Source organism: Eleutherodactylus coqui, chromosome 1 (assembly GCF_035609145.1).
Source record: "Eleutherodactylus coqui strain aEleCoq1 chromosome 1, aEleCoq1.hap1, whole genome shotgun sequence".
Taxonomy (NCBI): domain Eukaryota; kingdom Metazoa; phylum Chordata; class Amphibia; order Anura; family Eleutherodactylidae; genus Eleutherodactylus; species Eleutherodactylus coqui.
The window spans coordinates 332,464,930-332,479,343 of NC_089837.1; the positions used below are offsets into that span (position 1 = coordinate 332,464,930).

The window sequence follows — 14,414 nt, forward strand, 5'->3', positions numbered from 1 at the left end:
AGTCCCCTGCTTCCGCCCGCATCCCTCTTTGCTTTTTGGCGGGACCGGCTCTCCTTCTGGCGACGGTCGCCCGCTTCCGCCCGCATCCCTCTTTGCTTTTTGGCGGGACCGGCCCTTTTTCTCGCGATGGTCTCCTGCTTCCGACCGCATCCCTCTTTGCTTTTTGGCGGGACCGGCCCTTTTTCTGGCGACGGTCCCCCGCTTCCGCCCGCATCCCTCTTTGCTTTTTGGCGGGACCGGACCCTTTTCTGGCGACGGTCCCCCGCTTCCGCCCGCATCCCTCTTTGCTTTTTGGCGGGACCGTCCCCTTTTCTGGCGACGGTCCCCCGCTTCCGCCCGCATCCGTCTTTGCTTTTTGGCGGGGCCGGCCCTTTTTCTGGCGATGGTCCCCCGCTTCCGTCCATAACCTTGGGTCTCTTTTGTGCTCAGATAAAACTGCCTTCTTTCACATCTTCTCTTTTTTTTATGTCATGAATTTCTTTACAGAGTCTATCCTTACAGAGTCTATTCATAGAAATCCAGAGAACCAGGTGGCCAAGTATTTGCTCGACAATGAACTTCGTGATGGTGATTATCCGGACCTGTGAGGAATATGGTCAAGCTACAGGAGCCAAAGTCAACTGCGGGAGGTTGGAGTCCATAGTACATCCCCTTTCTCCATCCAGCTGGACTTTATGAAGATCCTGGGAGTCACATTCGGAAAAGATCATGCAGTCCTAGAGTATTGGCAAAATCTCTTGCCCAAAGTCAACATAAAGATGGACTGTGGAGCCTCAGACAGCTGACCCTCGAGGGAGAGACACTTGTACTGCGCAATGATATCCTGCCTGTGTCCCATTACATGGCGGACGCCTGGTTAACCCATTTCATCGTCAGTCCTGGTGCTGTCCTGACAATCTTTTGCTTCAGTTTTGCAATTTCTTTGCAATTTCCTGTTGTTCAACTATAGGCACTATTTGGCCAAGACCCAGCATGCATTTTTCTGGAGTTTTTTAATACAGTTTTTCCGCTCTTTTGAGGCTTAATGCCTTATGGTGTTCAGGTGGAAAAATGCATGGATGAATTAAACACTATTGTATTACCCTAATTTCTCATGATGAATTTCTTCTCATAAATTACCAAGCACAGGCGTTTTCATCCTTTTTACCTATGTATTGTAGATATTATTCATATAAATTGCATTAACTCCTAGAGATGAGCGAACGTGCTCGGCCCCGCCCCTTTTTCACCCGAGTACCGCGATTTTCGAGTACTTCCGTACTCGGGCGAAAAAGTTCGGGGGGCGCCGTGGCGGCGCGGGGTGTTGCGGCGGGGAGTGGGGGGGCGAGGGAGAGGGAGAGAGAGAGAGGGCTCCCCCTGTTCCCCGCTGCTACCCCCCGCACCGCCGCGCCTCTCCCCGCCCCCCGGCGCCCCCCGAATCTTTACGCGCGAGTACTGAAGTACTCGAAAATGGCGGTACTCGGGTGCGTAAGTACTCATTACGAGTACGTTAACTCCTCCCTTTTTCCTTTGTATTAAAATTTTTTTTCAATGAGACCGCTCATACAGCAGCTCCATCGCAGTGCCGTGATTTTCAAGCGGTGGCTGTTCTATTTTTGCCTGTTTAGCGCACCTCATCAATGGTGAGGTATGTTAAACTCCGCTGTCAGCTGCAGCTCCCTGAGGCTAAAAGCGAAAGTAAAATTGCGGCAAACCACCGTGATTTAAATCGCGGTGCTTACCGGAACGCATGTGTGAGGGAGACCTTAGGCTGCGGTCACACAGGATGGAAATCCCGCGGAAATCTCACGCGAATTTCCGCAGTGGGACAGCACGGAAATTCCACAAGATTTCCGCAGCTTGAAGTCCAGCGGCTTTTCAAGCGGCTTATTCCTCTGCGGCCAGCTCTTCCCCATTAAGAAGAGAGTTGACCGCAGCGGAAACTGCAATAATATTGACATGCTGCGGCTTGGATTTCCGTGCGCCATGTTAATTTCAGCGCAGCTTGGCCGCAGCATGTGGACTAGAATTTAGCGAATCTCGTCCAATTTGCTGCTTCATCCCGGGATTAGAATTGCCAGTGGAATTTCCTTGCAGAAAGTCTGCACCGAAATTCTGCGGCAATTCTGGATTGTGTGAACCCAGCCATAGGGTACACGTAACAGAATCGATGCAGGTTTTCCACAGCGGAATATTTACATCACATTCTGCACCATTGTTGATTTTTTTTTTTGTATTTTATTAAACAGATTTGCAACAGATTTCGCCCTTTGACTTGGCACCGCAGTAGACGTCACCCCTTTTGAAGTCCACACCAATTGTGCGTTTTTTTTACATGGAATTTGATGCAGATTTTGGTCCAAATTCTCCTTCCGGAAAATCCGCACTGGTTCCACTACGTGTGAATGTCCACGGTAATTCTGCCTGCAAAGTACGCGTCTGTTTGACGCATTTTTCATGTGAATTCATATTCAGAATTTGCCGCCATATATATATGGAGGATACACTGAAAAATATAGTACAATTGTTTTTGGCCACCATTATTATGGCCGTGAGAAGCGGCGCGCTGCACAACAACTACACAGTGATGTTTGTTTGCTGCGTGATGCCAATCTCCAAACATTATAGTGCATGCTGCAGTTCTCTTTCAAGTGAATGATGTGTTTTTTCACACACCTAAGTATGAGTGGCCCAATAAAAATCAATGGGCTACTGACATTGCATGTTGCGCAAATCTTGGCCACTTTGGTGTTTAAGCTCGGCCTTAAGATTGCCGGCGGAATTTCCGCCCCATCTGAACCCAGCCTTACAGTACAATCCAGAGGCAGGAGTTTTCAAAAATATTCACACGGTGCGGAAATTTTCTGCGACAAATCTGCAGAATGTCCATTTATGTTACAGAATTCAATTCTTGAACTACAGGGGTTAGGATCTGCAATAAAAAACTGCAGCCAAATGGGCACCATTTAGCTGTGGATGTGGTGTGTATTTCCTGCGGAAAGCCGCAGCGACTCTGCCATGTGTGAAGGTGGCCTTAAGGTGCATTCCCACGTGGAAAACACCCACAGCATTTATAGTACAGGAATTGTGGATGGGATTTTAAGAAACGCCGTCCGCATGCTGTGGGGAAGACCTGCAGCATAAAATGACAAGCGACGCAGAATTTAAATCCGCAACATTTTTTTTGAGCTGCGAATTTTCACAGCGAGTTTCTACTCTTCAAATGAGGGGGTTAAATCTGTGGCAAATGCGCATCATTGCAGATTTTAGTGTGGATTTTTCTCTGCAGCAGAAAATCTGCAACATGTGAACATGTCCGAAGGTTGTATTCACATGGCTGTAAAAGCACAGCAGAATGCCAAGGCTATTCTGTCGCGGATCTGCATGTGGGTATAACTCTGTCAGTAGGCAAATACATATGTGTACCCATCGCTTCCACATGCTGTATAGAATTGTGTCATAGCCCTGCATCTCCTTACACAATCACAACTTATGGGTAAGTCTCATGGAATTTTTTCACTGCATAATACGCTGCGTTTGCCATCATGTGGCGTCTCAGACCAGCATATACATGTCATGTGCAACGCCCCGATCTGGTGGCCATAAGGCACTTGTTTCATGGGCCTTCTGCAATCATCACTGACCCCTTCCACTCTGTAGGCGCTGCGTCCGAACACCACAGAACTCCAGGCGTCGTCGATGTCACCAGCACAAGGGTGTCGCACAAGAAATATGCGGCACTACTGTTACCTTGGGCTTCCTCATCCATAGGACCAACCTCTCCTGCTCCGTAGGAGCCGTGTCCTTAGCAAACAGGATCCCCGATGCCGTGGACACCATTTCTATTGAGGCGTTTTCCCGCAAAACAACTTTCTTCTACCCCTGGATAACGGTACAGCAGCTCCTGTGAGGTCTGATTGTACTGAAAGTGGAAGTCAGGTGACCACTGCAGCCAATCAGAGGTCACAGTTTGTATTTTTTATTATTTTATTGCATGGACAGCTGTTGAAAAAAAAATTTAAGCGGTTGCCCGGCTTTAAAAAAAAATTTAATTTTTCAATCGACATAGCTGCCTCGAGGTGTTGTTTTTTGCAGGACAAGCTGTAGTTTTCTATGGTACAACTTATCGTACTGAAAAACTTTTAAATATTTCTCCGTGGTATGAAATGGAAAAAACCCTTGTGCTAGTTTGGGGGGCATCTTGTGTTTACGGCGTACCTGGTGCAGCTGACTTTATTCTGTGGGTCAGGACGAATAAAGCATAAATTTGATACGGCCACATTTTTTGTAAAGAAAAAAAAGTTACGTACTAAAAGTTTCATTGTCATCTTCTAACCCCGTGACTTTACTTTTCTGTCGATGAGGCTGTAGGAGGGCTCATTTGTTTGCAGCACATCCTGCAGTTTCTATTGGTATTATTTTCAGATACATCATGACTCTTTAAATGCTTCTTAAATCTTTTCTTCTAGACAGGATGACCAAAAACAACACAATTTTAGTGTTGTGTATTTCTTTTCACTGTGTGGGATAAATCTTTTTGTTTGTTTTACAAATTCATTGATAGGACTTTAATAAATCCAATGTTAAAAATGAGAAGGGGGGGTTGAAACTTTCCTTTTTTTTCTTAAGGTAAACAGATTTCTAATTTTTACATTTTTTTGTTTGTTCCCACAGGGAACTTTAAACTTGCAATCATTTGAATGCTTATAACATACTGCAATTTCTCAGTATCACAGTATATTGTATTTTTGCAGACATTCTATAGGCGAAAATCCATGGCAGCTCTCAGGCCTCCACAATGAATGGCACCCCGAGATCTCAGAGATCGGCAGACAGTGGGAGCCCCTTCTGTTGGGCCATTTAAATGCTGCTGCCAGTACTGACCACAAGATGTAAAGGCTAGAGATAAGTGAGCACGCTCGGTAAGGTCAGTTACTTGAGCGAGCCTTGCTCATCTCAAGTAACTGCCTTCTTCTCCGAGCGTGCTCGGTGAGGTAGCGGGGGTCGGCAGGGAAGAGCGGAGGGGAGCGGGATGTCTCTCTCTTCCACCCCCACCCCCACCGCGCGCGCACGCTCGGAGGAGAGGGCAGTTAGTCGAGATGAGCGAGGCTCGCCCGAGTAACTGACCTTGCCAAGCGTGCTTGCTCATATCTAGTAAAGGCCCATTTAAACACAATTACTATCACTCAAGAGATGTCTTTTGAGCAATAATCGGGTTTCCATTTATAGCGCAAGGTGATTGCTCAAACGTTGAGCAATCACCTTGCGCTCCAAGCAGGGGATGCAGAAGACAAGCGGGGCTGCATGTCTTCTGCATCCAGCTGTTCCCTGCTCAGAGCGACCGGCTGTTATACAACCAAGCGCTCCGAGTGGGGGATGAAGAACACAGCTGGACAGCTGTGTTCTTTATATCCCCCGCCTGTCTTCAGAGAGCGGGATACAACTGAAACAATAGTATCAGCTGTATTCTGCTGTGAATGCCTGATAACTGATCGCTATCTTTCAGCATGCTGAAAGTTCAGCGACTGCTTAACGAAAACTGGACAATGTCAGTGCAATTAGACACAATGATTATCACTCAAAAGACGGCTTTTGAGCGATAATCGTTGTCTAAACGGGCCTTTACTTGTTAATAGCCAGATAGGGCCCACTTCATACAAACCCCATGCATATCCGATGTACATCAGCTGTCAGCCAAAGGTTAAAACAAATCAATATTAGTGCCCAATATGTGATGACTAATGAAAATTTAAATTAATTTTAATACTCAACATGTACATTAACAGTACAAAATACTATACATATATGATTTCATACAGAGGGATGTGACGATCATGGTTTTCCCAATTCAGTCTCTGAGTCTCTTTTTGACTCCTTTCCAAACAACAGGTTTACTACAGGCTGCCTTATCATCCTCCTCCTCCTCCTCACTCTCCTCTCCAGAGGCTTCATCACTTCCTTTCGCAGCATCACTACTACCCTCTTCTTCTTCCTCATCAGACGACTCTTCTTCATCACTTTCATCATTTGTTAATCTGAAAAATTACAAACATCTTTTTAAGACTGCATAGATACCAAATGCCGGTGACAACGGAATAGAAAAGGTCATTGCCAATTATACAGCTAAAGGCTACATTCCCTCATCGTAAAGCATTCCGCTCTGGATTTTGGTGCAAATCAGGCCAACTTTGTCATGGATTTCAACTCCATTTATGAAACGGTGAAATCAGCGCTAAGAATCCGCAGCATGGATTGACAAGATGCAGAATTAAAATCTGCACTGTAGGTTATTTTACGCGACGGATTTCCACTGCAGCGTTTGCTTGAGATTCCTTGAAGTCTCATCCACACTGCTGATTCTGTAAAATCCTGTGGATTTTCTGCAGCCAATTCTGCTGTGGAAGGTTTGCAGCCTTTTCACGATCTATCAGCATATTTGCATCAGTATTGCAATTATTTTCTATTGGACAAATGCCGACAACATTTGCCCAGTAGATCGCAAAAGGCAAATACTGATGACAAACGGCTGTCACGTCATCTAAAACAGGGGTCCCCAACCACCGGTCCGCAGACCGGGGCCGGGCCGTTAGGAGGTCAGCGCCGGTCTGCGGAACTTTTCTTCTAAACACAAGGCCTGCGGGCAAAATCGGGCCCGCTGCCTTGTGCTATGTGGCCCGCAGCGTGCCGACGCCGCTGACCACTGAGGCGATTACCAGCGGGGGCGCCCCAGCTCCCCGCTGGTAATCGCGCTGGTCCCGGCACACACTGACCTCCGTGTGCAACCAGGAACCTCCTCCCCGAGTTCCCTGCTCATGAGTTCCGCAGGAGAGGACTCGGGGAGGAAGCGTGCCGGGCTGCACACTGACGTCTGGGCAAGCAGAGAGGGACCGACGATGACAGCGGGGAGGTAAGTATATGGGTTGAAGGGGGGGGGGTTCTGGTTATTACTGAGGGGTGGGGGCTGCTTACTACTGGGGGGGGGCTGCCTGTTACTGGGGGGAGCGGCTGCTTACAACTGGGGGGGCTGTTTATTACGGGGGGGCTGCTTACAACTGGGCAGGGGGGGCTGCTTATTACTGGGGGGGTCTGCTTACTACTGGGGGGGCTGCTTACTACTGGGGGAGGCTGCTTACTACGGGGGGGGGGCTGCTTACTACCGAGGGGGGCTGCCTATTACTAAGGGAGGGGGCTGCCTATTACTGGGGGGGGCTGCTTATTACTGAGGGGGGGGGCTACTTATTACAGGGAGAAGCGCTGCTAATTACTGGGGGGGCTGCTAATTACTGGGGGAGGGATAAATTGTATGCTGCCCTATGTGTGTGCTGGGGGGGGGAGATAAATTATATGCTGCCCTATGTGTGTGCTGGAGGGGAGGGGGGGAGATAAATTATATGTTGCCCTATGTGTGTGCTGGGGGGGGGGGGATAAATTATATGTTGCCCTATGTGTGTGCTGGGGGAGGGATAGATTATATACTGCCCTATGTGTGTACTGCCAGGACATTCTAAATGTCATAATTAAATAAGAATGCACTAAACTCCAACCCCCTTCATAACCCCGCCCCATATAACCAAAGCCCCGCCCATGTCCCGCCCAACCTTGCCAGGCCTTGTAAAAATGTTCTTGCTTGAAGCCGGTCCCTGGTGCCAAAAAGGTTGGGGACCACTGATCTAAAACATGTCCATAATGCCCATCAGTGAAGGCCATTTCCGCCTTTACAATCATAGCAATAAAATGGCGCAGCTCTACAAATGGTTAAAAATCTACACTTTTGCGATGACAGGACCCAAAAGTGCTAGTGGTACCTGAAAGGACCAGTGATCTGCAACTGTAATGTCGCAGGGTAAGGCAGTGCCAACCACAGCGTCAGAGCCTAAAGGAGCGCCAGTGAGAGGTTCACCTCCTCTTATCTGCTTAGGAGGAGGGGGAGATGGAAGTAGGGAGGTGAGGGGTGGTAGTGCCATACTTACGAATCCCGTTTACTCACCGTGTCTTTATTTTCTTCATTTCAGCTCCCAGCTAGGGGATAAGCGCAGAGACCTAGAGAGCAGGAAGGCCCGCCTGCTATGGGCCTGCAGGAGGGGTAAACTGTATCTCAGTGCCTGCAGGAGGGGTATAGCTAGTGGGAGGGACAAACTCTTATTGTGCTCTGTGTCCATCTCCTAGCGGTAGCAGCTTTACCCAATGACACAGACAAGTAATTGTCTGTGTGCTGTTCACTCCAAAAAACCTTTACAGCAGCACTTCTAGTATGATGTCACAAGCACATGGAGGGTCAATGTAAGCAGAATGGTCCCTGTACAAACAGTCAATTGGGAAGGCTTTGGCTCCACCACAGTGACTCCGAGGGCCCAAGTAACAGATTGCACATGCAGCTGTGAAGGTATGTTTTTGGGGTTGAATCAGACAATTGCAATTTTAATAACTACATATGTAGAATGCTTGTAAAAATTGCTAGACCATCATGCTCCCTGTTTATCTCAAAAACTGGTGACGGGTTCCCTTTAAAATTTGAAAGGGGGTGCTGTTGCATTTGTGTCTACAGCCAGCATTTGCAAAAAAGCAGTACTGTAAGTGACAGTTTGGCACAAACAATTGTGTATCGAGAGTTTAAAGAAGGCCGTTTACTTCTAATGATCTCTGCAGCATTATATAATGTACATATGATAATATGCTATGTATACTAGGAGCCTCTTTAAGATATATGCTATATGTGATCGACTATCTGCAGATGATTTCTATGTCTAATGCTATAATATTCTATAGGTCTTAGTGATCCCTTCGTCATCCTTGATCTCTGTCCCCATCATATTTTCCCAATAGTGAAAGGTCAACGAACACAAGTTAAAGCTAAAACTTTACACCCAGTGTATGATGAGCTGTTTTACTTGTAAGTATATGAGTAACAGTTTTCTTCTATTTTAAAGGGAAAATGTCACTAAACTATTATAATGTACTAGCTGATATACCCGGCTTCGCCCGAGTTAATTTGGTACTGGTGTTTATCTGGTGTTCACACGGAAAATCTTATGTAGTTGTGGTTACTTTAGAGATACCGGAAAAACATATGTTCACCATTTTGCATAGTTCTCTTGCGTTACCCAGGAAACACCACGTGGAGGTAACCATGCAACGTTTCCTTTATATAAAATGACATCAGGAAGTGAGAGAATTAGATTTCATACGTAAAATTTGGACGCTAATTCTTTTGCACTTAGAATTGAATAATTGATTTGGGACCCATTAGCTTTTCCTATTTATGACATAATCAATGCCCGTGCCAAATTTCACGTTTCTATGACACCGGAAAGTGAGAAAATTACATTCCATACATAAAAGTTGGACGCTAATTCTTTTGCACATAGAATTGAACAATCGAGTTGGGACCCATTAGCTTTTCCTATTTATGACATAATCAATGCTCGTGCCAAATTTCACGTTTCTATGACATTGGTAAGTGAGAAAATTACATTCCGTACATAAAATTTGGACGCTAATTCTTTTGCGCATAGAATTGAACAATCGAGTTGGGACCCATTAGCTTTTCCTATTTATGACATAATCAATGCTCGTGCCAAATTTCACGTTTCTATGACACCGGAAAGAGAGAAAATTACATTCCGTACGTAGAATTTGGACGCTAATTCTTTGGTGCTTAGAATTGAATAATCGAGTTGGGACCCATTAGCTTTTCCTATTTATGACATAATCAATGCTCCTGCCAAATTTCGAGTTTCTATGACACCCGGAAGTGAGAGAATTAGATTCCGTACGTAAAATTTGGACGCTAATTCTTTTGCGCATAGATTGAATAATCGAGTTGTGACCCATTAACTTTTCCTATTTATGACATATTCAATGCTCGTGCCATTGGGACCCATTAGCTTTTCCTATTTATGACATAATCAATGCTCGTGCCAAATTTCACGTTTCTATGACACCGGAAAGTGAGAAAATTACATTCCGTACGTAGAATTTGGACGCTAATTCTTTGGTGCTTAGAATTGAATAATCGAGTTGGGACCCATTAGCTTTTCCTATTTATGACATAATCAATGCTCCTGCCAAATTTCGAGTTTCTATGACACCCGGAAGTGAGAGAATTAGATTCCGTACGTAAAATTTGGACGCTAATTCTTTTGCGCATAGATTGAATAATCGAGTTGTGACCCATTAACTTTTCCTATTTATGACATATTCAATGCTCGTGCCAAATTTTAAGTTTCTATGACATTGGGAAGTGAGAGATTTAGATTATGTACATTAAATTTCGATTCCAATTCTTTTGCGCTAGAATTGAATAATCGAGTTGGGACCCAATTACTTTTCCTATTTTGGAGATAATCTATGCTTGTGCCAAATTTCATGTTTTTACGACATCGGGAAGTTGGAGAACTTTTGGCGAGTCAGTCAGTCAGTGAGTGAGTCAGTGAGTGAGTCAGTGAGTGAGTCAGCGAGTCAGTCAGTGAGTGAGTGAGTCAGTCAGTGAGTGAGTCAGTGAGGGCTTTCGTCTTTATATATATAGATGGGTAGCTGAAGAGAGATAATTTCAGTGATGTAATGATTATCTCTGAATTCACTTTCACTCCCCCCGCAGCAAGTCTGCAAATAGCCTGTGCACTGTATTCTAATGAAGCATCTAGGAGTCCCCTGTGGTGTTTGTCAGAGTTTAGGAGTCTGGGGGATATATTATAATGCAGAGCACAAATTGTTTGCAGGTTTACTGCGGGGAGTGAAAGTGAGTTCAGATATAATAATGACATGACTGGAATCTGGCTCCTCTGCTTTCTACTCATTATAGTAGCTGCAAGGGAGTTTTCATTGTTACACATTCTCTTTATGGACCATGTAAGGAGTCTAGAAGTGCTTACTCCATGACCCATGCTCCACCTACGTTATGGTTTACCCTAGATCTGAATCCCATAGGCTAAAGTGCAATGCGAGGCAAATGAGGGCTCTTAGAGAAAGCATGGTTTTATTTTTCATCTCAGCATTGTTCCCTTATGTAAATGTAGTTCCTGTTGCTTATATGGCAGCGATATATTCTTCAGCACTCCACACCCTTAGGAGGGTCCCTTTCTAATGGCACAGATAGGTTGTGCTCCTTTCCCGTGAAGCCACAACTCCTAACCGGAAAAGTATTGATTCTTTTCTTTTTAATTGCATCCACTGAAAAAAAAATCACATCATAAGTGTGCCGTGTGCCAATGGTAATGTGATATAGAAGTGGTGTTCAATGTCAAGACACTGGGTTACAAGCAGTACATACTCGCTGTAGCCTGACCACCTCTAGGTACAGTATCTGGGTCTTGCTGTAAGTTGAATGTAGAAAACGTCTAAACACTAATGTTTCCAGAGATCAGTATGACGACGTACAGTACATTTTACATGTGGGATTACAATGTTTTATATCTGTATTTTACACTGAATTAATAAAATGTGAAATAAAAGAAGTCTACGTCTCTGTATCCAATATACCGCACCATGAAGGTGACTTCAGTGCTTCGGGATGCAATCTGTTCCCATAGGTAATAAGCATATTGGACTTAAGAAACACTACAAGATTTTTCTTTTATTGGTCCAATTCCCTCTTCCTTACCCCCCACTTACCCGTATGCCTCAATGTGAGTTTCTCAGACCTGCATAGAGCCTAACTTCTGGTCCACATGGCAAACGCAGTGGGATTTGGGTGCAGAGTCATGTGATCTGCCAGCAGCCAGGACTGCAGTTTTTAACATTAGAAAGTCCCATCGACAATCGCGAGCAAAAAGTGGGTGTTTACCCTCAATAGTAAAAGTATACAGATCGCATTGCACATGCATCTGCAGAATCTGGGGACAGACACTGGCCCCAGATTCTACAAATCAAATCCGACCGTGTGCAGGAGCCCTTAATGTTAAAGTACGCTGCAGATTTTCTGCAGCCAATTCTGCTGTGGACATGCCGCACGTTTTGCCCCGTGTAAACACACCCAGAGGTTTTCCTGGATTTAAAAATAGTAAATAATGGGCAGGGAATAGTGGAAAGTAAAAAAGCCATACGCCTCTCACTTAAATGCTTCTTCCCTCGTCCAGTGTAGCCCCGGTCCCTGCCGCTTTAATTCTTGAAAAAGCTGCAGCTGAAGCCTGTGATTGGCTGAGAAACATACAATTAAATGGTACAAGTGCTGTAGCTTCTTCCAGAATGAAGGCAGCAGGTATCAGGGTGATTACGCTGGACAAGGGAGGGCATTTAAGAGGTGAGCATGACTTATTTTACACCTTTCCTTGCCCTTTAGATGTTTTCTTTCAGTCCTGGAAAACCCCTTTCCAGGTTAAAGGGGTTGTCCGGTCAGAAACATTACATCTCATTACTTCTGTTTGCCTATTTCCATGCACTTTTTAATATACATTGTGCATGGAAAATGATGCAAACAGAAGTTATTGACTTACCTTTAGGGGTGCCCCCCCTGTGTTGCTCCTCCGTCGTCCATGGTTACGACAAGTCTTCTGTTCTTCTTGTCGGGCCGGCTCCATGTCTTGACGGGACGTCGGGGACGCGCTTCTTGCTTCCTGGTTGTTCTCTCTACTGCGCATGTGCAGTAGAGCTTCAGCGGCTGGGAAGCTCTGGTCTGCCTGCAGGGGACGTGCTGCTGCTTGATCTTCTTGGTAAGAACCTGAAAGGGGGGTTTGGGGGGATGGGGGGTGCTGGTGGGGGCCGGGCTGTCAGATGCAGCGGGGGAAAGGGGGAGGGGGGGGTGCTAGTAGTGCCGGCGGCCGGGCTGTCAGATGCCGAGTGGGGGGGGGGGGTGCATTGTGTGTGGGCACTGTGAAGGGGGGGCTGTGGGGGGGGGACTGGAGGGGGCACTGTAAGGGGGGTGGGCGTGTGTGTGTGTGTGTGTGTGTGTGTGTCACGTTTGGTGCTACTTTCAATAGCAGACCATCGTCTGCTATTGAAAGTGCCGCTAGAGATCAGGATCTGCTCCTACTGCTGTGACAGGTGTAGCAGGAGATTTCTTCATCTCCCCAGCATGTCCCCTCATCACTGGACACTGGGACACTGTTGTCACAGTGTCCAGTGATGAGGGGACATGCCGGGGAGATGAAGGAAACTCTTGCTACTGCTGTCAGAGCAGTAGGAGCAGATCGCACTGCTCTCCCTGCCCTCTCATTACTTTGAATGGGGCCGGCCGGCTCCATTCAAAGCAGTGAAGCGTGCATGACACTGGTCCTCCAGTCATGTGACCAGTGTCATCGGGAGCGCGCACTGCGGAGAGAAAGGCAGCAGTGCATCATGGAAACTACCCAGCGGCGCCATCTTTGAAAAATCCTTCAGGCAAGCTTTATAAAGGGAAGGAAAGGAATAAAAAGGTGAGCAAAATATAGTTTTTTATGGGTAAAGCTGTAGTGTGTGATGCTTCTCCTCTACAGGGCATTCATGGGGGGAAAAAAATCAGTTTCGGCGGCGGACAACCCCTTTAAGTTCTCATTAGCGGTTTTTCAATTGATCTAGTTTTACTAAAAGGTGGAAGTGAAACAGAAATAAGCCGGAAGCATTCTTTCCACTCTTTGGGCAGATTTATAAAACAAATCCGTACAAAAAAAACCCCAAAACGGCTGGAATGCTTTTCGTTTATTTCCGTTTCACGGCTCTGTGGTTAGAATTGTTGCCTTGAAGTGCTGCGGGTCATAGGGGTTTTGAAAAACCGCATACAGATATTTCCATTGGTCAGGTTTGAACCTAGGATCCCGTGGCTGCAAGGTAAAAGTCCTAACGGCTGAGCCACCATGCTCGTTATTTCTTCTCTGAAGGTGGAGGATGAAGAGGAGAACAAGAAGAACATTCAAAATCCATACAGATGTTGCCCTTTATCAGATTTGAACCTAGAACTCCAGCACTGCAAGACAACAGTGCTAACCACTGAGCCACCAAGCTTCTTTTCCCTCTTATTTCTCATCCTCCTCTGGAGGAGAAGCAAGAGGAAGGAGGAGGAGGAGGAAGAAGAAGAAGGAAGAAAAAGCATGGTGGCTTAGTTGTTTGCACTGTTACCTTGCAGTTCTGAAGCTCCAGGTTCAGATCTGACCGAGGGTAACAAGTATGGATATGGAGGGAAAAGGCCTTAATAAAAATTAGAAATAAAACTCAAATAAACAAAACTAGATTAAAGGGGTTGTCCCACGCCGAAACGGGTTTTTTTTTTTTTCAACCCCCCCCGTTCGGCGCAAGACAACCCCGATGCAGGGGTTAAAAAAGAACACCGCACAGCTCTTACCTGAATCCCTACGCTCCGGTGACTTCTTACTTACCTGCTGAAGATGGCCGCCGGGATCTTCTCCCTCGGTGGACCGCAGGGCTTCTGTGCGGTCCATTGCCGATTCCAGCCTCCTGATTGGCTGGAATCGGCACGTGACGGGGCGGAGCTACACGGAGCCCCATTGAGAAAAGGAGAAGACCCG

At 46.1% G+C, this 14,414-nt stretch overlaps 1 protein-coding gene across 2 annotated transcripts in view; it reads right to left on the reverse strand.

The window, feature by feature from the left end:
- Window positions 1-12,522, reverse strand: part of LOC136576280 (protein kinase C theta type-like) — an 86,577-nt gene extending 74,055 nt beyond the window's left edge. Inside the window, exon 1 of one of the 2 annotated variants that reach the window (XM_066575457.1) lies at window positions 12,411-12,522. In XM_066575457.1, coding sequence (XP_066431554.1) covers window positions 12,411-12,494 — 84 coding nt within the window. In that variant the 5' untranslated portion in view covers window positions 12,495-12,522. The remainder of the gene's footprint in view (window positions 1-12,410) is intronic. The other variant, XM_066575464.1, reaches the window with a different exon arrangement.
- Between the last annotated feature and the right edge of the window lie 1,892 nt (window positions 12,523-14,414).